General features: G+C 42.9%; 3 protein-coding genes across 5 annotated transcripts; 1 reads left to right on the top strand and 2 right to left on the bottom strand.

Annotated features, from left to right (window-relative positions):
- Window positions 1–8: 8 nt before the first annotated feature.
- On the top strand, window positions 9–1,850 carry cyb5d2 (cytochrome b5 domain containing 2). 2 transcript variants are annotated; one of them, XM_005462994.4, is made up of 4 exons: window positions 9–398; window positions 499–639; window positions 1,038–1,212; window positions 1,348–1,850. In XM_005462994.4, the coding sequence occupies exons 1-4, from the start codon at window positions 143–145 to the stop codon at window positions 1,520–1,522; spliced, it is 747 nt and encodes a 248-aa protein (XP_005463051.1). In that variant the 5' UTR covers window positions 9–142; the 3' UTR covers window positions 1,523–1,850. The 2 variants fall into 2 exon arrangements, with proteins under 2 accessions (XP_005463051.1, XP_003458092.1); XM_003458044.5 differs by having other exon boundaries at window positions 1,026–1,212; window positions 1,348–1,829.
- Window positions 1,851–1,883: 33 nt separating this feature from the next.
- ankfy1 (ankyrin repeat and FYVE domain containing 1) lies at window positions 1,884–14,160 on the bottom strand. 2 transcript variants are annotated; one of them, XM_003458045.5, is made up of 25 exons: window positions 13,940–14,160; window positions 12,035–12,242; window positions 11,695–11,813; window positions 11,351–11,486; window positions 11,100–11,223; window positions 10,557–10,706; window positions 10,248–10,413; window positions 9,915–10,119; window positions 9,741–9,809; window positions 8,561–8,763; window positions 8,361–8,458; window positions 7,789–7,990; window positions 7,571–7,669; window positions 7,320–7,473; window positions 7,036–7,204; window positions 5,939–6,057; window positions 5,492–5,648; window positions 4,877–5,077; window positions 4,628–4,804; window positions 4,385–4,532; window positions 3,930–4,020; window positions 3,713–3,837; window positions 3,468–3,614; window positions 3,257–3,347; window positions 1,884–3,160 (listed from the first exon to the last, which is right to left on the bottom strand). In XM_003458045.5, the coding sequence occupies exons 1-25, from the start codon at window positions 13,947–13,949 to the stop codon at window positions 3,028–3,030; spliced, it is 3,501 nt and encodes a 1,166-aa protein (XP_003458093.1). In that variant the 5' UTR covers window positions 13,950–14,160; the 3' UTR covers window positions 1,884–3,027. The 2 variants fall into 2 exon arrangements, with proteins under 2 accessions (XP_003458093.1, XP_005463049.1); XM_005462992.4 differs by lacking the exon at window positions 13,940–14,160 and adding an exon at window positions 13,599–13,850.
- A 2,340-nt stretch (window positions 14,161–16,500) lies between these two features.
- ube2g1a (ubiquitin-conjugating enzyme E2G 1a (UBC7 homolog, yeast)) lies at window positions 16,501–21,937 on the bottom strand. Its single transcript, XM_003458029.5, has 6 exons — window positions 21,719–21,937; window positions 20,070–20,172; window positions 19,842–19,939; window positions 18,966–19,144; window positions 18,709–18,828; window positions 16,501–17,817 (listed from the first exon to the last, which is right to left on the bottom strand). Exons 1-5 carry the CDS (start codon window positions 21,762–21,764, stop codon window positions 18,742–18,744), a joined length of 513 nt encoding a protein of 170 aa, XP_003458077.1. The 5' UTR covers window positions 21,765–21,937; the 3' UTR covers window positions 16,501–17,817; window positions 18,709–18,741.
- Between the last annotated feature and the right edge of the window lie 1,262 nt (window positions 21,938–23,199).

Consider the following 23,199-nt stretch of genomic DNA (forward strand, 5'->3'; position numbering starts at 1 on the left):
TCCTTTGCGTTCGTAGTTCGCGCACGCGCTGTGGTTTGGTGTGTCCGTTCACGGAAGCACCTGTGCTGCCACCGAGTAATTGTGAGGTGTGCGACGTGAACTGAATGTAAAGCTTAAAGAAAAGGAGCTTTAATAAAGCAGCATGCTCAGCTATGTGGTGGTCGCGCTTTTATCCGCGACGCTGGCAGTGCTGTTCATCCCTCCTGATTGGTCAGCTATGTTTGGCATTGAGTCATCAAAGGGGTCACCGCTCAGACTCCTAAGCAGGAGTGAGTTAGCGCTGCACGATGGGGAGCAGGGCAGCAAGGGGCTATACCTGGCCATACTGGGGCAGGTTTTTGATGTACACAAGGGAGAAAAGCACTATGGACCTGGTGGCGCTTATCACTTTATGGCAGGTGATCCCCAGCTTTCTTTGACGACCCTGGAGTCCATGTGTGGTACTCCTAATAGTACTCGATATTCCGCCTTTGGCTAAATGTGTGTTTGTACTTTCAGGCAAAGACGCCTCACTGGCCTTCATCACCGGAGACTTCACAGAGAGTGGGCTGACAGATGACGTGTCGAGTCTGTCCCCCCTAGAGGTGGTTGCGCTGTACGACTGGCTGGCCTTCTACCAGAGGGACTACCAAAATGTGGGTATGTGATTTCCACCAATCATTTAGTGGAACAGCTCCAGGTGGCCGTCATAGTAAATAGATGTTCTTGTTACTGCTACAAGTGTGCTTGGTTGTGTTTCGGAAACAAACAGATATTTTTGGTTTATGATGTGCATATAACAGAAGCAAAGTATACAACGTTTGTTTTCACTATAATGACCGAGTGCAGAAGGTTACTTTAAAATTTAACAACAGTTCCTTTGTTAATTGACTTGAATATTATTACTACTTTACTCATGGAGCAAATTGCAGCTAGGATATGACCATACACTTAGTGAAGATAATTTTACCTTAAAAGCTGTCAGAAAATGGAAACATCCCAGAAAGCTTTTATTTAATGTTTTGGTATCCAACATTTGAATACAGGTGTATTAATAGGTCGGTTCTATAACGAGGCCGGAGAGCCCACAGAGGGCCTGTTGAGAGTAGAAGCATCACTAGCAGAGGGTAAGAAACTCAAGGCTCAGTCTGAGGCTGAGAGGATTCGCTTTCCGTCTTGCAACTCAGAATGGACTGCTGCCAGTGGAGGAAGATTCTGGTGCTCCACTAAGAGGTATGCACCTAATCGAAAATGAAGTCAATGTTGTATTATCCTACTGATGTGTAATGCAGCATTTCTGACACTAGTGGGCGAGAGGAGTGCACATCAGGAGATACAGGGTTGAGTTTATTTCTTTATTTCCTGCAGTGGTGGAGTGGTGAGACACTGGGCAGGCGTGCCACGGAAGCTCTTCTCTCCTGGCGCCACTGGCGCTCGTTGTGTCTGTGTTGAAGACCCGATCACGGCAGAGGAAGACCCCAACCTGCAGAAATACGACGGCTGCCCTGCACATGCCGAGTCATGCTCTGTGGGAGCGCACTAGACCGGTCAGCCCAGAGAATGGACCCACTCATAGCTGCTTCTTAGCAGCACTGAACTCAGAAACACACTTTGGCTAGTAACTGAATTTTTTGACAATAAAGAGACCAAATCAAGAAACCTCAAAGCATTTTTTGATGACCTTTATGTAAAGTTGTCCTCCTTTTCCCTAAAAGAATACACCAGGAAGAGACGAGCTAGATATCTGAGCATACAGATACAATACAATGTGCATAAAAGATTAAACAATGTGCATAAAAGATTAACAGAGGCAAGATTTAGGTTTGTCACAATGACAAGCACAAACTGCATTTAAGTACAAAACAGTTGTAGTGGTCAAAAATATCACACATTTATCTGTACAATTTAACAATACTTGAAGAGGCCCCACTACGTGGCCATCCCTCTTACTCCACATTCTCCCCAATGATCAGAAATGTCACGTGAACTTGATAAAGTGCACCTGTTAGGCTTAGAAATCAAGAAGCATTACATGTGATGGGGTCAAGACGACAACTTGACACGAGGCAACGTCGTGGGATTAAGATGAGGACTACCGTCGAGGACCTCACGGTAGGTCCGAAATGGAATGTAATCATTTGGTGGCTGATTTTAAAATTATAACCATGACTTAAAGGCTACAAATTAAATGACATGCATAGGCATACTAGGCATTTCAGTAACTGGGGGGGGTTACTTCATGTTTTGGAGAGGTTTCTAATGCTCTCGGTGATAAATGGGCTTTCTCCGGTCACATTTCCATTCAACTTGGCCGAGGCGTCCTCATAAAGCTCAACTGGGGACAAAACACCACCGTATTTTTTCCAGTTGCACCATCACGTCTGCAGTAAAGTAATATAAAATGTGAGTTTAACAGAAAAGGTTTGATTCACTTTGGAACTAGTCAAGTTGAGGTGCTTTCCCCTCGACTGCTCCTCGTCCCATTTTACTCAGTTAACACAAAATAGTGAATAAATGTTCAAAGATTACAGAGAACGCAGGGATCTTTAGAACAAAGGGCATTTTCCAGTTTGTCCTCGGTTCTTGGTTGGCAGCAGCCTCAACTCCTATCACAAATGTAGAGTTTCATTTCATAGCGTTGATATTTTTTTGTTGTATTTGGACAGGTCGGCATGTTTAAGGGAAGACCCCTTCTAAAGGTGGACTGAAATGCCGTGTACAACAGCTACCTGCTTGTGATATTAAAGAGCTAATCAGCACAAACGTCACTGAACTCAGTCCAGTCATCACCAAGCTGAAGAGCCACTTATATTCACTTCAACATACTTTGAAACAGAAACAAAATGACAATGTTTCACTTCCTACTTGCAACATCCCTCTAAAAGATTAATAGTTTTTTATAAACTGGAATAGTATAAAGATGATGGTCCACAACTGTCTGGGATTCTCTTGTTAGCATGTCCCTTCTCCCAGTGTGCCTGAATAATTGTGCCAAGTTGGACCTGGCACAGTTGGAGCCAGAAGTTGAAAGACACCCAGGCCGGGGCATTACGACACGCCGCCCAGAGTCAGTACATCAAAGCAGATATCGCACACTCTCACCGGCTTGTTCAAGTCAAACTTGATGATGGGTATCTCTTTTATAGAGCACTTGTGGCACAGCAGACGCCCACAGTGGCGGCTAGAGTCAAGAAGGAAAGAGGAGAATAATCGTACAGTTAGACAAAATGAATACTGCATCTACTGTATGCTTCTACAGAAAAGCTGCAGCACTAACCAGTGATGTTTCCGTGTTGTAACTCCAAACTTGGCACCGCATTCATAGCAGTTGGAGCCATCACACCATGGGGGCTCTTTGGAAAGCATATCTGAGGAAAGGGAGGCGGCGAATATTATCCCAAAGATCACCACAACACGCAATTCCCTGTGAAGCTGTTGTTTGTAATACTGAAATAATATTGTGGGGTAATTAGGTATGAAAAAGCTACCTAGAAGGCGGAAGAGCAACTGCTTGGTTGCAACCTGGTAGTTGAAAATATTGATGCCCTGATTATTAGTGACTCCCAGGCGAGCGCCGGCTCTCACAATAGCACGGCACAGGTTTGCGTTTCCTTTCATGTAGGCCAGGAGCAGAACTGCAACAACATGCATGTCACTGTCATCCTTTTAGAAAAGCACCAGTGATTTCCATATTTCAGTTTTATACTTTCAGCTGAAAAAGCGAACATGGTACCTGTGTTCCCTTCATTGTCAGGTTTGTCCAGAGGATATTCAGGCATGCACTCCAGGAACAACTCGAAAATGGCAGCAGCATTTTCTTTGCCATAGTGGCCCAGCACATGCATTGGTGACTGACCCCTAAACACGCGCAATGAGATGAAAAGTCAGAAGATTTTTTCCCACATTATAGTTTTTAATACAGTACGTTCATGTGTATCTGCATAAATCACCTGAGATTGAAAGCCTCAGCATCGATGTTGGACTCTGTGAGAAGGACTCTGACATTGTTAAGGCGACCCTGCATCACAGCCAGATGCAGAGCTGACGAGACACAGAGAAAAGAACGCAGTTAATCTCAAAGACGATGGAATAGTAACGACAGACCAGATCCCAACCACAGAACAGTCACTTTTTCTATTTTGAAAGGTGAACAAAGCAGGAAACTCCAGTTAGCAGCAGTCTATTGTAAAACAAATCTAAGAAGCCATAATCTGTGTCAAACACGATGCAACACCTCAGGAACAGGATAAAGATACACTTATCTTAATAATCACATACAGATATATTTGCATTTATAATGACAGTTCGGATCTTATCAAAAAGAATTCGTCGAGTCGAGATGTAATGTAATCTTTGTCCATCTCAGAGTCATTTCAGTGAAAACAAGACAAATACTGTAAAGTACCATTATTGCCATTCTCGTCCTCAGCAGCGAAATCTACTCCGTTCTCCAGCAGCACGGAGCAAATCGTGGCCAGGTCCTGCTGAGCAGCCAAATGTAGTGCTGTCTGTCTGTGTTTAGTCAGCTCATTCACTTTAGCACCAGCAAGCAGCTGGAAGGAGAAACCCCGAAAATAAAAACAGTATCCATTGCAGTGTGTTTTTCTCATTACAAGTCAAACGGGCATGAAAATCCTGGGTTTCTTACCAGGTTGCGGACGATGATCTCAGACCCAGCCTGCACAGCCAGGTGGAGCGGGGTGAGTTTGGCCGCGTCCTGAACTCTGGAGTTGACGTTAGCTTGGACGCTGATTAGGAACAGGACACTTTCAATGTCTGAATTCTGCACAGCCACGTGGAGAAAGTTGCGCCCTTTGTTGTCCACCTGGACACAAGCACACGTTTGAGGTCATTACTGCAACACTCATTAATGCTACAGCAACAAACTAGCGCCTACCTGTTCAGCAGCACCTGGCTCCCTCTTGAGAATAGCCTCTGCCGCTTTATTGTTCTTGTGCGTCATGGCGCAGGCAAAGGGGGTCATTCCCTGACGGTCGCGAATGTTGAGACGAATGTCTGGATGGGAAATGAGGAGCTGTATAATGACATTGTGCTGGTTGCTAATAGCAGCATGGATGGGAGTTCTGCCCTCTGAATCCTGACAGAAAAACACATACAGCATTAACAGACAGCATGTGCGGAAACGCCACACTTACACACACCAAGGCTTCTTTCTTTGTTTAAAAAATGCATGATACGAGTTTTCTCTTTGTCCACTGATAATCTCATGTGCAAGGGTTGCTGTGATTGCACAGGCATCAGTAACTACACAGGCACAGGTTTAAAGGTTCCCCCTCAAAAAAATGCCAGCAAACTATATTTTGCTGAATTGTTGTTTTCCCATTTATCCTCTGCTAGCAGCCGCACTGATTTTAGTTCAGCTTTTTTTGGCTGCTCTGTTGTGTCGTGTTGCAATGACATTTTCTAAAAATCAGGATTGTGTCATAAAACCCCCCAACAAAGATTAGTGGTGCAGTTTAAACCCAGGGTAAAGATGTCATGCAGGTCCAACCTGTGCATTAACATTGGCTCCAAACTCAAGAAGGCACTGCACCACATCCTCCAGTCCCCAGTTGCTTGCCAGGTGGAGGGGAGTTTGTCCATCTCGGGCTTCTTCATCTCCCTCCCCATTAGGGCCAGGCCGCCTGGGGCTGTTCACATCACAACCACTACACACACACACACACACACACACACACACACACACACACACACACACACACACGAGGGAGACAGGAATTAAAGAGATACAACTACACACGAACAGTAAAGACAGATCGGCTGTTTAACTTTCTAAAACATCTCAGTTTTGGTAAAGACCGCTGCTAACGTGTTGACAGTTGACTTTCTTAAATTGAAGCCAATCAGATAAAAGCGACATTCAGAAACTTGCTTCATTTTAACAAGCAAACGATTTATAGTTTAGGTAAATATGTACAACAACAGAGACGTAGCTGACCTGCGGATAAGGAAGCAGGCCGAGACCTCGTTGTTCTCATCAACAGCTCTGTGCAGGAGGGTCTGCTGGCAGCCTGAGGGCCCAGAGCTCCAACAAGTGGCATCACAGCCGTGGCGGACCTACACAGAACAGACAGGGGTCTAGACTCATCCTGAAATCTCTAGAAACCCACATCCTACCCGACAGAGGCTTATTTTATTGTTGCTCGTGTGGGTACTCCTGCAGCTTCTTTTACTGCTGGATACAAACGATTCACAGCAACTTTGTTTTGACACTCACATCTATCATTATATTAAGAATTATTTCTTTCACATGATGGATTCCTATCGGTGAAAACTGTGGAAATGCACTAAACTACTTCAGTTCATTTTTATTTCAAACATATACATTCACCAACATTTCATAATATCAAGGAGTTGGCACAAGTATGTACTTATTTAGCCCTGAGGTTTACATGTTAATCATTTCCTCCTCATCTAAATTTGAACAACAAAAACTTATACAATGGTTTCAACTTAGAACATAACGTCACAAAAAATATTTTCTCATATTCAACTAAAACTAAACAACTATTTAGATTTACTAATTTGCAAAAGAAAATAAACATCACTTTGACTGTTGTCTTGGGTTAATTGCATTTTCTTTATTCCTATATTTATTTAAAATGTCTTTGAGTTTTATTTTAAACTGGTTTATGTCACTACTGACCTTTATTTCTTCTTTTAACTCATTCCAGAATTTAACTCCTGCTATTGAAATAAACATCCTGTTGTTCTTTCTCTTTGTATTTTTAAATTCCACCTCCCTCTAAAATTATACCTCCCTTCTCTCTCTAAGAACCATTTACTTATTTTGATTGGCAGCATTCATTTCCTTGCATTTCCGTGTGTGTGTGTGTGTGTGTGTGTGTGTGTGTGTGTGTGTGTGTGTGTGTGTGTGTGTGTGTATATGCCATAGATGCTGAGAAATGCAGAATATTCCTGCCACATCCAAACCACAGACCCAGCCTGACAACAAGCTGTTAGTGTCAGCGTAACACTAAGGGACTAATAAACACCTAACAAACATCGTTAACCCGTCTGTCTGTGCATTCTTACCAGTGTGGACGCGATATCTTCAAGTCCATTCTCAAGAGCCAGCCATAGTGGAGGGTCACCTTTGTCATCCACCACAGACATGTCAGCTCCTCTTGTGCAAATGGCGTCCACCACCAACGGCAGCTGGTTACTGATGGCCAGCTGCAGTGCTGTTTGTCCCTCCTGGGTCCTGGTAGTTGAGGGACCCAAAGAGAAAATGGAGTAAGAACAAACGAAAACTGAATGAAAAGAATTTTGTAATCTGCTGAAATACGTTAAAATTACATGTATATTGGTATCATTACCTAACATTAATGTCTGCCTGATGTTCAAGAAGGAAGAGTGCGCTCTTGCTGTCCTGCCTTTGGATGGCCATGTGGAGCAGAGTTTGTCCACTGGACATAGTGTCATTGATAGATGCTCCTGATCCCAGCAGCTGAGCTGCTATGGTGTGCATGCCTGACACAGACAGATCAACAAATACAATCACTATTATTGATTTCACAGATCAATTTGATGACGCAGAAGTAACTTTGTTGGGTATTTTGCTGTATACCTGTCCAGAGGGCCAAGCCCAGAACTGTCTGGTCCATGGAGTCTTTGAGGCTGAAGTCTGGGATGATCTGGAAGTTGTTGGTGGCATGTAGTGCGTTGGCTGCAAGTATCAATGTCAGAATGTTCATTACACACAAATGTAAACACGTCATTTCACAGAGCTGGCTTGCTTTGCAGGTTAGTTACAGGATGTAACAAAGTCCCAAATCATATACGGACCTTTTTGCTCCAGGATGACAGAGACCACATCTGGGTGGTTGTGAGCGATGGCCATGTGGAGGGGGGTCTGCATGGCCACACCGAGGGGGTCATCAGGTAGAGGCTTCTGTGTTTGCAGGTTAGGATTGGCCCCTTGCTGGAGAAGCTCAGCTGTCAGGCTTGCTAGGCCACAGCGACATGCTGTATGAAGTGAGCTTTCACCCTGAGAGACAGTAAAGGGACCGAGCATGTACTTATGACTGATTAACAATATTATTGATTTTATGTTAGTTTCATTGATTTAAGGTCAAATTGAGACATTCAGAGAGTTTGTGATTTATGATGTTATTCACTGCATGTTACAGCGCATTAGTTATTTTATGAAATCTATATTTTTTACTTTTCTCCAACAATCACTAAAACAAGCCTGCAATGACCTCTCAGTCACCGCGTGGCTCGGTTTGATAAAACCCATAAGCTGAGCCAACGGGTCTCTGAAACACTGATTGGCCTAATAGACCTGAGAAAAGGGTCAGAAGAAAAAAGAAAGTCTGCAGCAAACTGTCTGTTCATGACCAAATGTTCATACGCACCCATTTGTTAACGTGGTTGACCTTTGCCCCATGAGTTGCGAGGAAAAGAGCAGCCGCCTCATTGTTTGCAAGCGCTGCTCTCTGCATGAGGCAGTACTCTGTGACCAATAAACGGGGGATGTAAAGGAGAATGTTTAAGGCACAAGCAGCATTGGATTTTGACAGTAATGTGCAGAAAGGTTGTTAAGCAGGTTAATAACCTGTGGTAGTGTCAGGTGCATCGGGGTTGCTTCCTCTCTGGATGAGCTGGGCCGCAAAGCTATTCTCGTCAAACGAGGTGCCGTTTACGACCGGCGCATTGTCTTCAAACGGGTTGACAGAGGGATCCGAAGACATGGTGATATACTGCAGTGCCAGCCACAGCGCTGTGCTGCCCTCGTGATCTTTGAGCTCCAGGTCAAGCCTAACAAAGTGGAGACAGAAGGCCAGGTTACACACACAGCACTATCTTTAAGGTTACACAAGCTTAAAATTGCAGTGTGTTCAAAGAGAAATGGAAATTAGGATTGACGAAGTACAAACCTAACATTTTTCATTTGGTAGTATAGCATAAAAGTGTACATTAATACTTTGGTCAATAACCAAGTTATGGCAGCAGGACCTCATGTACTGCATTTCACACAGACTTTACTGAGGTGTGACTCAGTAACTTTAGTAGGAGACTTGCTTTGTTTTTTTAAAGTTCCAGTTGATTCTAACTGGAGCCCAACTGATACTGGGTCTTTAAGACCAGTACCGACACAAAGACGGGTCAGAGCGCCCTCTGCTGGACAAACTGTGAAACAACACTCATAACACAGTTGAAGGGTGTTTCTCTAGTCTCACTTTGCTGGTTGTTTTAAATGCAGATACTGATACATCTATAAATAAAAAGCTAATGCTGGTTGATACTGGCTTTACTTTGGGCTCTAATCCTAACCTGCCAGCTTCTAATCTCCCATTTCCCAATTGGCAGCTTGGCTGAGTCGTCATCGCTGCTGTGTAACTACTGCTCAGGAGAGAAACCCCAATACAACTGACTCAAGCTAGCGAGAAAAGTCTCTCTGCTGTGAGCTTGAGGGCAACTCTGTCCAGAACCTGCAGCAGGAGTAGAACTGGTTAATGCGCTGCTATGCCACGCTCAGCAAAGCTGCACAGCAAGGACTACAGTGGCAAAGACGTAGTGCAGATTAAGACAGTGGAGTGTCAGTAGATGAGGAACTAAATGAAAAGGCAGCTGATTACTGCCGTTTAACTTCACAAAATATATACAGAGTTATTTTTTCTTTAACGTGCGTGTCGCGGCTACTGGAACAAATCGATTTGATATTCCGTGGGAATCGCTGCCGTGTGTGACACGTCAGAAACAAGCCTAACGTTTGAAGGCAGAACATAACTCACTGTTTGCACTGCAGCAGCTGGTTGAACACCGGCTCGTTCCCTGATGACACAGCTTCATGCAAAGGAGTTCTAAAAACAATAAAAGACTAAAATGAATGATGATTATACTTCACAGCATAATTAACTACCTTTACAGTCCAATATAAGTCATAAACCAAGTATCATGTAACCTACCTTCCCTTACTGTTCTGCATGTTGGGGTTGGCTCCAGCCTTGAGAAGAGCCTCAGTTATTCGCGCCATCCCGCTCATCACTTCGGCAGAGTGTTTCTTGGGGCTGAAAGAACAGACCAGGTGAAGTGGCGTTTCCACAGCCCCCACTGTGGCTGCATTAACCTGAGCTGAATGGCGAATCAGGAAGATGGAGGCAAACTCATCGCCTGAAGGAAGACGGAAAATTTTCAGGTTTATGGAGCTCAAAATCCATTTTTCACACAGTAACAAAGTTGATACATTTTTGCAAGAAACAAGCGGGCGATACAAAGTAACGTAGAAAGGAGCCCTTCACCTCTTTGAATGGCTTTATGCAGCAGACTCCAGCCGCTCTGGTCCACCATGTCCACATCAGCTTTGTTGTTCACAAGAGTGGTTGCAATGCTTTCCAATTTCCGGGAGAGGGCTAGGTCTAATGCTAGGTCGCCATTGTTGTCAAGTTCATTTAGCTTGCCAGGTAACTGAAAAAAAATAAGTAATAATAAAAACCAGTAAAAAAACCAAAAAAACAACAACAAAACGTTGTGGTTTTGTACAATTCTGGTTACACCGTGACGAAGTCACTAAATAAGCATTTCATGGGAAGTTTGTGTGGAGAACTGACCTGCGCGTCCATCTCAATGAGATACAGAAACACCACATCTTCTCTCTCAATTTTGATGGCTTTATGGAGAGGATACTCCGTTTTAGATTTGATCATCTTGTATAGAAGCTGGGCACTCATGGTGCTGAAATCTTCTTTCCTCAGATCATCCTAATGAAAGGCACAAACATAAAAGGATCAGTGTCACACAAAAGACCGGGCCCATGATGGAGAACGTCTAATGAAAGACCTCAAAAATCACAGACGAAGAAAGGCTGGCTTTTGTCAAAGACTGAGATCAAAGCTCGAGTCTATACAACAGTAAAGGGGGTGGCAGAAGCTGACAGTCAACAGCCTACTATTCAAACAAATCCACGGGAAACACAGTGAAAGCTGGATTTGACTGCATTTTCAATGAGAATCGTTGGATAAAATAAACTCACAAAGGAAAAGAAAATAAGCAAAACAGGCAGTTCCATTTTGACTTCTCAGATCTTACGAGCTTATGCAATCCAGAAACATACTCATCGCTGGACATGCACAAACGTGGCTCAAGTTACTCACCCAGTGACTGGCTATGATCTCCCCACAGTAGTTCATTAAGGTGCTGGCATTTAGCTCCTCGGCTGTTTGGTAGAAGCGAATGCAGTTCCTGACATTCACTGAGGACATCACGCCTTTTTCACACCTGGCCCAGCCAAGAAGCAGATGTATGTGTGTGTCACATGTGTCGCATTGTAATACACTTTGCAAAACTGACACCACTACCATCAACAATGCAGTCAAAAAACTCAGTATGCAGTACTTATACTTGCCTCTCTCTGAGCAGCTGAAGCTGGAAGCGGTTGGCCAGTTTCATCAAGTCGATAAGAAAGGCATCGTCCTCACTCAGCTCCAACTCGTCGGTATATGCCCACCGTAACATTGCCATGGCAACCTCAGGTTTGCAATCTGAGAACCAATAAAGTTTTAAGACAAATTAGAACAAAAAACGTCCCCTCGCAAAGTCACAAACCAGGGACGATGACAAACCACCCCCACAGTGGACTTTGAAAGTGTGTGCTCCAAAATAAATATTCTGCTATCACCCATCAACATACTGAGTGAGCTGAGCTGGGAAAAATGACTTGGTTCAAACTGCCCTTTAAAAGCTGCTCACCAGACAGGTCCAGCTCATTGGTTGAAGCCAGGTTGGAGAGACTCCACACATCGCTGCGAGCAGCCAGCACGAACTTATGGGCATTAATCTGCTCCCCCGCTACTTTCACCTTTAGATCACTGCAAAACCAACACATTCATCACTGAGAAGCATGTCCATATTAAACATATTAATGCTTTAATAAGGCACAAACTAACTAGGAACCACAAATTGTCTGGCATTTACACTTTTCTAGTCTTACTCAAAGCCATTTTTGAACACACAGCACTCAAAAGATGACCCACAGGCTCCTTAAACAAATGCTAGAAAAAGAACCCCCGTCCCTAAAAATGACCCTCACCTGTACTGTTCCTGCTGATAGAGGTCGGCCACAATGTCCAGCAGACGGCTGATGAAGGTCTCTGCGGCTGCAGGGGTGGGGGTGCCCTGGCTAGAAGACTGAGCGGCAAGCATGGCGCAGCGCCTCTCTGTATCAGCCAGCTTCTGCTGCATCTTCACATACTCCTGCCTGAGCAGGGCCAGGTGCTTCTGCAGCTTGGCCACCTCCTCTGTTGCACATGAAGCAAAAGGAAGAGGCAGGGTGAGGGAACGTGAGCTAGAAAAACCTACTTTAATCACAGGTTATAACTGAGCTCCATGATGCGAGCAAACTTTCACCTACAAACAAGTAGGGTGGTCCAAAGCACACACAGAAAGAAGACGTTATTTGGGGTTAAGGTTACAAGCTTTGTTGGTATTTTGCAGATAACATCACCAGTGTTTAAAGATAATTATTACAGCAGTGTTGACTGCATGTAGTATTAAAAGCTTAAGAAACATTACTTGAGCACTGACTACTTTCATAACGCTGACTTCTGTGTGTGTGTGTTAAGAAACAAGCCAATTTGCAGATATTTTAAAATCCCTTCACAAGGCAGACAGAGACCATGCTGTCAAGTCTTATAAATCAGCTAAAGGAAAATCTAATGATAGTAATTTTGTTTGGCCAAACCTCGAGGCTATTCTTCTAAGTCAAACGCACTTTCTACACATCATCATGTTACAATATTAACCCACAAGAGCCAGAGTTTCACAGAGGCCCATTTCCTTCCTTTTAGTCAGTAAAGTTTTAGTGAAGAAAAACATGCTGAGGTAGCTCGTTACTTTGTCCTCCCTTGTAAACCGTTCCAGGGAAGGCTACTGGTCATGAGGAACAGAAAGGGGGCGTTACTGAAAACCACATGACCAGCTCAGCACAGGAAGGGTGGTATGCTGCCAACCTGAACCCTGCTGCTGAGGACCAACTGAGAAGTGAGAAAACGCTGACCAAAAATAAGAACGGTCGAGCAGGCATCAGGAAAGTCTTCCTCTCCAGGTTCACAGTTTTCAATCATTTTTTTTAAAGCTTTAAGACAAAGAAGTCTGAGGCAACTTGAAATCTGTTTGTCAGGACTTGTGGTCAAAATCACTTGCAGACCTGGTGTGGCAATGACCCAAAATCTTAAAATATTAGTACATACAAAAAAATGCTCTCAAACTGTATCACCGACCAGAACACAGGTAGGGTAGTTTTAAATAAGCACGTATATCCTCTCTCCTGCTAACCACAGACTGGTGTATTTGTTCCCTGGGGTCAGGAGATCTCCCTTAAGGACAATCACAGAGCCAACCATCCTGTGTCTAGGCCAAACGCAGGTAGTCGGCTATGGCGTGCCTGTCAGGTGGTCCAGATGATAACTGACACGGAGTGACATTTAACCTGTCCTGTCAAGTCTCCTGTCCTGCATTTACTCTCCATTAACTACGACTGATAGCAAGATGTGTTCATAAATAAAAGAAACTTTACCATAGCAGTTAAACCTCTGACCATGGTCAGATAAAGCAACGTTGGACAGTCTGATTAGACTCATGAAGCTAACACTTACTTAATAGTCTTTACCAGCAATACCTGCACATTACTGAAGATGATATACACCTTTTAGGACCTAGCAAATCAGCACTCTCCTTTTAAACGTGCATCTCTTGCCTGGTTAAGCTAACTCGTAGCGACACAATTCAGCTAGCAATATAAGCGAGAGCTAACGACAGAGCTTCTGAGTGGCAAGAACAGCGTGACAAAAAGTGTCGCGATGCTTCGCATTTTCACCCACGGACTATGCACGGTTTCCTTCACCGCTACGGTATTAGTTGATTCGGTGATATAGTTAAATAAGCGCACGCGGATAAAAGGGCGTGTGTCAAACAGCCCCAAAAATCAGTCACATACCTTCCGCCATGTTGCTCAACGGTAGCGCCGTGGCCTGGCGGTGTCTATCGCGATATGATGAAGCGGCTCATAGTAGGCGGTGGCGCTGCGTTCAAGTGATTAACAGAAAAGACTCAGTCAATCACATGACCGTTACTATCCCTCCTGCAGGCCAGTATCCATATAAAACGGTGCTAACTCTTGTTAAGTGTTTTTCATTCACACTACGTTGCCAGTACATTTATAGAGAAAGACGGTAACAAGGTAAGAACCAGAATAACTGACTGCAGAAACACAACTAATGTAGATGCTTTTGCAGTGGTGCATTATATGCTTCAATTAACACTTTAATGACAGTTTGATGGAATCAATTCCCAGCCGTAATGAAGCCGTTCTAGTGATCATTACCACCTGACAGGGAGCCGCACAGGTGTGCTTGTCGAGTTTTGTAACATGTTGCAAACGCTAAGGATAAACCTAACAGAATGATTCAAAGCTGTACTAATATTTAATTTATGAAAGCTACTGTATTTTTTATTAGAACTATCAACAACATAAAGGTGTGATGAAACATTAGCACACACATAGACTTGTTCTTAGAGGGGAAAGCAAAGCAGTATTTAATTAAATTCAGATTACCTCAATCAGAAATATATTAGCGACAATAATTGATTTAATCACAAACAACAAATAATATTAATAGGACAGCAAGAGTGATCCAGTGTGTTCACTGGGACACCGAGTTGGAACATCTGTGGACACCCCACCATGAACCCCATGTAGGCTAGCCCACATGGGGCTCGTAGCAGTTTAGCCTTTTTAGGTGCATTTCTGTGGGATGCCATAGTGGGCCTGTCCACAGAAAACCCTCGATGCCACCCCTGTGGGTTAGACCATACGGGCCCAACCGCGTGAGTCTTCTGTGGGCAATGCACTGGAGCCGGTCTGGCCTCCACAGTGCTGCTAACAGTGCTTTCACATGGACAAAGGAGCATGTTTGCTGGGTTCCTACAACAACGTGACAATGACCCAAAGCACAGCACCAAAATATTTATTTGAAGAAAAAGAGGTCGGCCAGTATCCTGTCGACAACACACAGGCCAGCAGAGACACTGGACCTGATGTGGAGTCAGATGCAGCCCAAACTCAAACATCATCAAACTTACAGCAGGATTAGCACAGATCTGCAGGGCTGACTAAAGCAGATGGACTTATTTTACGAATAAAATGAGTTTTCTTTCTTTTTTTTAAACTAGAATTTGCTGGCTAACCCTGATCTATTGAGCAGTGATGCAGTCTCTGGTCAGGTTTTAGTCTGACAGCCCTGCTTTAACACAGCTCAGCTAACATTAGTTGTATTTTGAAATGCTAAATAGAACTTATTTTTAATTACAAATGGTTCAATACATCTACTAAGAAATCAGGTTTCTTTAACTTAAGGATTTTGCTGTTAGATTCTTTAAATTTCATCCTGATTGCCAGGTGAGTTTTTATAGTCACAGGCAAAGGTCACATTGATCGTGATCTATGACTCACAAGCTCACAGTTCACCGTTGATTCCAAGTGAACATGCCCGGTGAAACTTCCCTCAAGCTTTCCTGACCTATCGCATTGCCAACAGCATGCATCGAGCTGTAGCTGGGAGAGAGAGATCAGACAGGGAAAAGTCACAGAATTCAATTTGTGTGCTAATTTCACAACTCAGAGACGTCTGTTTGAAACACACTTAGCTAAAACATAGTGCTGAATAAAAATAATGGAACACTTACAGCACGCATCAGATTTGGAACAAAATAGTCAGTATGTCATTGGCAGAGAACAAAATCACACCAAAAATGAAACTTTAAGCAGGCTCATGTGGCTCAGCCATGTCCATAGTCCCCACATGGAAATACACACTCCTGGCAATCCTGCAGTGGATGTCGTCTTGAGGGTTGTACTCCCAAACCTGGAACAAGGCATCAGTGAGCTATTGGGCAGTCTGTGGTGCTTCAGGTCTGAGGAATGGGACAGCTAGTCAATGGAATTAGTGCTCTCATGGTCCAGGACCTTCAGTGAAGCTGTGGTGCACCAGGAGGAACCCACTAACCCACTGCACCATCACATCTGACAAGGAAACTGAGAATTGAACGCCCATACTGTTGTTTAACACATTTGTGGAACCGCCCATGAAAATGGCTCGCCAGACCATTATTGACCCACTGTCAAACTGGTCAGATGATGATGATGATGATGATGCAGGAAGTATAACATTCACCAAAGTGTCGCCAGACCTGTCCACACCTGTCACTCAGTGTAGACCTGCTCTCACCTGTGAAGAGAACAGCACAGGGTACACTAAACTGGGAGCTCACGCTATTGTTGTGGAGCCTGAAACGTCAGCACGCTTCGTGATATGATCAAGTGTTTCCTTCGCCTTGTTGCACAGGGTCCATGTGGTGTACGGTTTAACTGCTCCCATCGTTCTGTCAGAAAAACAACTCGAATCCCCCCAAATCTAATATTTAAGAAATATTGTACAAAAATATATGAAGACTGATCTCTATATATCTCAGGAAATATAGTTCTCATCTGTCCAAATGTTTGCAATCATTAGTGGATACTGTTTAATATTCCAGGCCGCTGTGAAAATACGTGAACATTGGAGTAACCCAAAGCAAACCTCAAGAACACAGATAAATATTGAAAAAAAGTCATGTTTTAGAAGAACTCACTACAGGTGACAAGTTTCATAACATGAAAAATATACATCAGTATTTTGTCTTTATACATTAGGCAAAACTGCAATAGTAATGATGAATTTGTCGATGAGAGGAAAGAGCGACAAAACAAAACCGGCGTACACGCTGTATACACAAGCACTCAAACGTCCGCAAACAAAATCCCAGAAACATTCAGCAGAAAACCAAAAAAAACAGCAAAAACCATAAAACAAAGCATGCATAACAATTCCTACCGAGGACGATACAGACGATGGCGAGAGGCGCTGCTAAAAAAATAAAACAATATCTGAGGAGGACGCGTTTTTATCAGGATATCAAAAATGAATGTGTACACTCCAAACTAGGGGGGTTATTGCTACACCAAATTGTTACCAATATCCTAATTATACAGTCCCTGTATACTGGCTAAGTCATACTACAGGTGGTACACAATTTCTATACTTGCCTGGTTTTTTTGACATTTTTAAGACTTTGTCAACGCAGGATGAAGTGGCCGAGCTTTTTATTAGGAGGCACTTTTGAAAAGAAAAAAAAAAGACCAACAAAATTTAGCATGCACAAAAAACCCCGATGGGGTGTGTTAGACTGAATATAGAAAGAAAAATCATTCAGGTGCATGTGATGCCGAGTCCTGAGCATTAAAGGACCCACGAGAACAGCTGTGTATTCCTTAGTCACATCATTCACGTCTTGCTTGAACTGAACAAGCTCTTCACAGGTGACTTTCCTCCAAAAGCACTGCCATTCGTGTTAACAGCTCCTATGAAAACAATCTAAAGAGAACTAATCCATGCCGGGGCTGAGAGGAGGAAAATGGACAAAAAGAAATGAACCAGCGCTATTTCATTTGGTCTAAATGTCTGGATGGATGGAAAGGGAGCGTATATATTATCCGGTTTAGTCTGTGCTATATACATGTCTTTACAATATCTTCCTGAATGTTGAAGCAGTTCATAGCCTTGAAAAATCTTTTATCATCTTCTGTTTTTTTTTCTTGTTTTCTTTTTTTCAGTTGGCACTTGCTTGGCGATTTTCTGTCAGCCTTGGTAGTCACTGTTATGTTTCTATTGCAGCCTACAGTAGCCAGTCTGTTCCTGCCAAAATAAAGGAGGACAAGCCTGGCGACAGGGTGGAAGAGTGCAGGAAACAGTGCCGTGTTGATTTTCAATTGGAGACCTGCGGGAAACAACAAATGGCCGGAAACACACAAGTTAGGACCACGAGTCAACGACAGGCGTGAAAAACACATGCTCAGTACTGCGCAACAGTCTCAAAGCACGCCTTCATTTCTTCAGATTTGGCTCTGAAAATGGCAAACAGGTGTAGTGAGTTATTGAACCATGTCTAAACATACATGGAATATATCAGGCAAAAAAGGCGACTCGGTGCAATTTTAATGAACTCATCCTTTGCTCGTTAACACAGCCTTAAATGTCTTCAACAAATATAGGAAACCTTGTCTAAGCGGCCTTCAGCTGCAGTTCTCCAGGCGGCTACAAATACATCCAAAGCTCTTCTTTGGATGTTCGCTGCCTTTCGTTTCATTCTGTCAAGACAAGCTCCACTGTGTTTTTCTGTCCCCATACACTTAAAACTGTATCGCCTGTGTTTTAGACGTCATTGCCATCCTGAAACATTAAGCTGTTGCCATTTTGAAAAGATTTCCAACATCGTGAGTTGATATGCAACCACTGTGTTTATCTAAGCATGGCAGAGACAGAGTCGTACCTCTGCCCTGACCTCCTCTGTGCAGACGGAAAATTTGAACCAAAAATGTAAAATTTGGATCCAAATTTGTCTGGCTCATTGGAAGCAAACTTGGTGCCTCAAGACTTTGGCACAGCACGCCATTTATTTATTTGTTTTTTTTTAACACTTTAATCAAGTGTAAACAGACAAAACTAGCAGTGCTGCTAATATTTATCTTAAATCTTTCACAGAATTTATTTACCAGTATATTAATATAAACCCATCAAGCTTTTGTGTTGAGCCAACTGAACTGTCTTTAAGGAGAATCTGTGGTGGTGCTATCCAGATTAAGTTTAGGGATGACTAAACAATCCTTACCCTGAAAACATGAAGCTAGATCTGTGCTGAGCATCACTCAAACGCAGTCTCTTGGCTTTTTCGTACACAACGGGCAACTTTCCTTTTGAATGCGCCATGTCTGTCCTCCCGCCATTCTTTCTGCAGGGGGACGTTTACACAAAATTTTAAATCAGAATGAGTCACATGTTCACTCACGACTAGACTTTAAATTTTATAGAAATGTTTGGATTGAATAAAAGGACACATGCAAAATATCTTTACACAGTCAGACTTACTGCAGCATCGACATTGGCTGGCGAGTCACCGTTTGGGTCTGCCAGCATAGAGATAACACTAATCATGATGGTTTCCACAGTGTGGATCGGCAGCCAGCGCTCCTCTGGTTTCTCGTAGCCATATTTGTCCTCTCCAGGCTCGTGTAAAATAGAAATACATACATCGCCGTTCTTGTCAACTGGAGATGAAGAAAGAAAGATTACTAATATTTTTTGAAGTAGAAAATGCTCTCAGTGGAAAGTGTGTACTTTGCTGTTCACTGCCTGCTCCTAAGTAGCCATCTGTGTGTGTCCACAAACTTTCCCACAGGTTAGTCCTTAAATATAAACCTGCTTGGGTCGACTCCTTATCTGTGTACTGACATGTGCAAAGACCCTGACCTTTCACACCGTTTTACAGATGCTTTCCCCCCCAAACTCAGAACAGGACCATGGGGAAAAGCACCTTTTAAACACACTGTCCCTTTTTCCTGAAACACATCTATAGAAGGCCTGAACCTGTTGGGAGTGTTTACGTCTATTTTAAAGGTCTGAGAAAATAGTTCCCTTGGTCAGTGGGATTACTGCTGAGGTCGCACTGGTTCTTGACTTTACTGAACTTTATCTGGCTGCTGTTTACGTGCTTGTGCTGTGTATCAGTGACCTTTAGGTCACTGCGTGTGTTTACAGTCTTTGCTGCCACTTTTGAAAAAGAGGCTTTTACCTCCATCAGGATAAACACACCACGTAGTAAAGATGGCAAAATAATTTGAATCAACAGTACAGTCACAATAAAACTAATAACATTTAACATTAACACAGAGATTATACAGCCTTTATTTCTTAAGCTTAAAAACATTTATAATAATATTCATAGTATGTTTCACTGGTACCTACCATTAGGGTGCCAAATATCTGTGATAAATTTCATTTTAGGTGGCCTGAGAGGGTAGTCTTTGGGAAAGGTCAGGTGAGCTTTAAACACACCACCTTCACTGTGGGGGGAAGGGGAAAAGATGACAAAAAAAAATCAGCATGATAGGTACCAAAGTTTAAAAACAAATCCCCACAGGCCACAAACTCATCTCTCCCACTACAACCCATACACAAGACAGGGAGACTCACTACAAGGTGTCTGGAGGCCCAATGATAAGGACTTCCCATCTGTAGAGATCACTATCCTCGATCAGGCCTGCTGAGAATCCCTCCACTGGGTTTTTGTTCAGCTCTGAATAAAAAAAAAACCCCCAAAGTCATTCACTATGACATACAGCACACTACCTCCACTACATTACCCACATGCATTACACTGTGCTTCAGGCAGCTGAGGTGACAACATGACTCATCTCAGAGGGGCTTGAGTGAGAATTAGCATATTGCTCAAACTCATGTCGCAGTTCCAAACTACTTAGCAGTTCCCACCTATATTACCAATTTGCCATGAACACCCAACTCCCTAGGGATCAATAAAGTATTCTGATTCATTGCATCAAGAATGGCAGCGCTCACTGTAAACAACATTTTAAACAACTGTAAATCTGTGCTCATGAGTTGGACTAAATGTAGATTTTTTACATCATAATACATTAAGTGGATTTTGGGATTATCTATCGAGCAGCCGTTTGATAAAGCAGTTTAACCTTTTACATAACATGATGGAAGAATTTGTTTTTCTTGATAGGCCAAACAAACATTTCGAAGGAGCTGGCTCTGTGAAGTCTGATGCTTACTGATCATTACTTCAAGGCTTATAAGAATCACAAGCATTAATTGTAGACTGCAGATCGTATAACTGTGCAACAAAGAAATGCAGCCTTTTTGTCAATGCAATAGCCCCCACAACACGAAATTCGCGGAGCTTTAGTTTCCCGAATTAATCTACAACCCTCGCTCCAAAATATGGAGGTTTAGGTCAATTACCGGTCACCTTGGAGGGCAGAATGTGGGGACAAGTATAAAGGTGGACCCAGTGACCCTTACAGTCTCCATGCCAAATTTTCATTTTTTAAACAAAACCTGAAACACGTCATTAGTGCTACAAACCTAAAACATTATACAGGGCGTGTTCGACTCAGCTACTTTTGGAAGGTCCCTAATTTTAGAGTAGCTAAATATAATTCGCAGCTGACCCTGCTAAAAGAGCGAATTGAGGTAATGCGAGATTAACGTTAGCTTAGCGCGTTGACGCTAACAACAGTGACAGGGGCTAGCGTTAGCCTACAGTTAGCTAGCTGGTTAAACACGTTAATTCTGCGGTGAGTGGTAGGGACATGTTTTAACCAGTAAAACGGTACTTACATTTATGCATAAAAATGTCAGCAATGCCACACTAATCACGTAACTGCTAAACGTCATGTTAAAAACGCGAAACACTACTTGGCTCCTCGGTTAAAAATACATGTAAACACATTAAGTCAGTCGAGCCAGCTACAGGCTAACGTTAGGCTCAGTGGTTTGAGCTAGCCTCGTATTAGAAAGTCGCTGGGGCTTCTGACAGCGGCTTTCATCTGCAACCAGTACGCAGTGTCGAAAGGCACACACATAGATCAGTTGGTCCCCTGAAACACTGAAGACTTTCATTTACTAAACGAGGGAGGTGTTTGTTCGCTTCCACTGTTATAATCCCCGGGCAGTTTATTTGTCATTCGGATCTTAACATTAATGCAGAAGGTTAAAGAAAACAGTTTGCGCCAGCACCACGGTTTCAATCACAGCCGCGGCACCGCTGTCGTTAGCTCGGCAACCAGCATCAGTTAACATGACGGTTTAATTACCTGCAAGCTGTCTCCTGAGTAACAACGCTGACTGAGGCTCTGTCATACTTTAACCAATGTAATGCAGCTATGTTCGATGTTAATATTTCGCGGTAACAGCGTTAATTTAACGTTCACCTAACAGGACTCTGTTCCTTCTATTTTCCGTTTAGCATTCCCGTCATTATTCTTCTTCGCCGCCTTCCCCTGCCGCTATCGTTTCTTCTTCGTTGATTTTTTGGGGGAGCTTCACGTCCTCAGTGATGCATTACTCCCACCTTCTGGATAGGGTTTTACTTGCAGTGTTCATATTATTATTACAATTATTATTTTTGTTGTTGGCGTGATTTTATTTTTCATGCACTATTGAAATTATCATATTTCATTTTCACTTTTACCCCTGCACCTCATGTTAATTTGTACATTATAATAATAATAATAATAATAATAATAATGGATTGGATTTATATAGTGCTTTTCAAGGCACCCAAAGCGCTTTACAATGCCATTATGCATTCACGCTCACATTCATACACTGGTGGAGGCAAGCTACGGTTGTAGCCACAGCTGCCCTGGGGCAGACTGACAGAGGCGAGGCTGCCATATCGCGCCATCGGCCCCTCTGGCCAACACGGGCGGTAGGGTAAAGTGTCTTGCCCAAGGACACAACGACCAGGACAGAAAGGTCGGGGATCGAACCGGCGACCTTCCGGTTACAGGTGCGCTTCCTAACCCCCTGAGCCATGGTCGCCCCAATCATATCTACAGCATATCTACATTATGCTACATGTAGATAGATACTTTAAAAGTGCCAGAGGTACATAGTGAGGGCTTTTTACTGAGACATAAATATACTGTACAAAAATGTTTTATGTAAAAATAAAATTTAAAATGAGGTTAATGATTGTCTGGTATGTGAAAATGAAATGAAGGCAACAGAATGCTGAAACTACAGTGAATATATTCCTTATGACAAACCTTCAATCAATGTATCACTATAAAAATACTGCAGGAATTTTGCATCAGGCTTCAACATAGCTTGATATCAATTTCTGATTTTCTTGTTGATAAACACTTTTCAAATAAAAAGTGGAAACAATAGATTTAAATGGCATTTTATTGTGAGACAGCTCATAAGAATGATTAAAACACGGAATAAATAAATAAATTATTTTAAGACAATAAAAAGGATAAGCAAAGCAGTAACATCTTCTCATCTTTTACTGCATGTTGTTAGTGGACATATTGTCATCTAAAGAAAAAGTGAAGAAAGATCTGACACTCTGATGGACTTACAGCCATTTCTCACTTGTGTGAAGAGCGAGGCAGGAAGTTGATTTCTAGATAAGAGTCAGCACTTCCAAGCAGAGGGGACCACATACGTGACACATGCTGTACTTGATCTAATGAGACCTGAAAGTAAACAGATGCTTCTGTGACTCCACAGTTAAATGTAGGCGATTATAAAAAAAAAAACCCTTCATATTCAGTATGACTGCACC

Source organism: Oreochromis niloticus, linkage group LG10 (genome assembly GCF_001858045.2).
Source record: "Oreochromis niloticus isolate F11D_XX linkage group LG10, O_niloticus_UMD_NMBU, whole genome shotgun sequence".
Lineage (NCBI taxonomy): Eukaryota > Metazoa > Chordata > Actinopteri > Cichliformes > Cichlidae > Oreochromis > Oreochromis niloticus.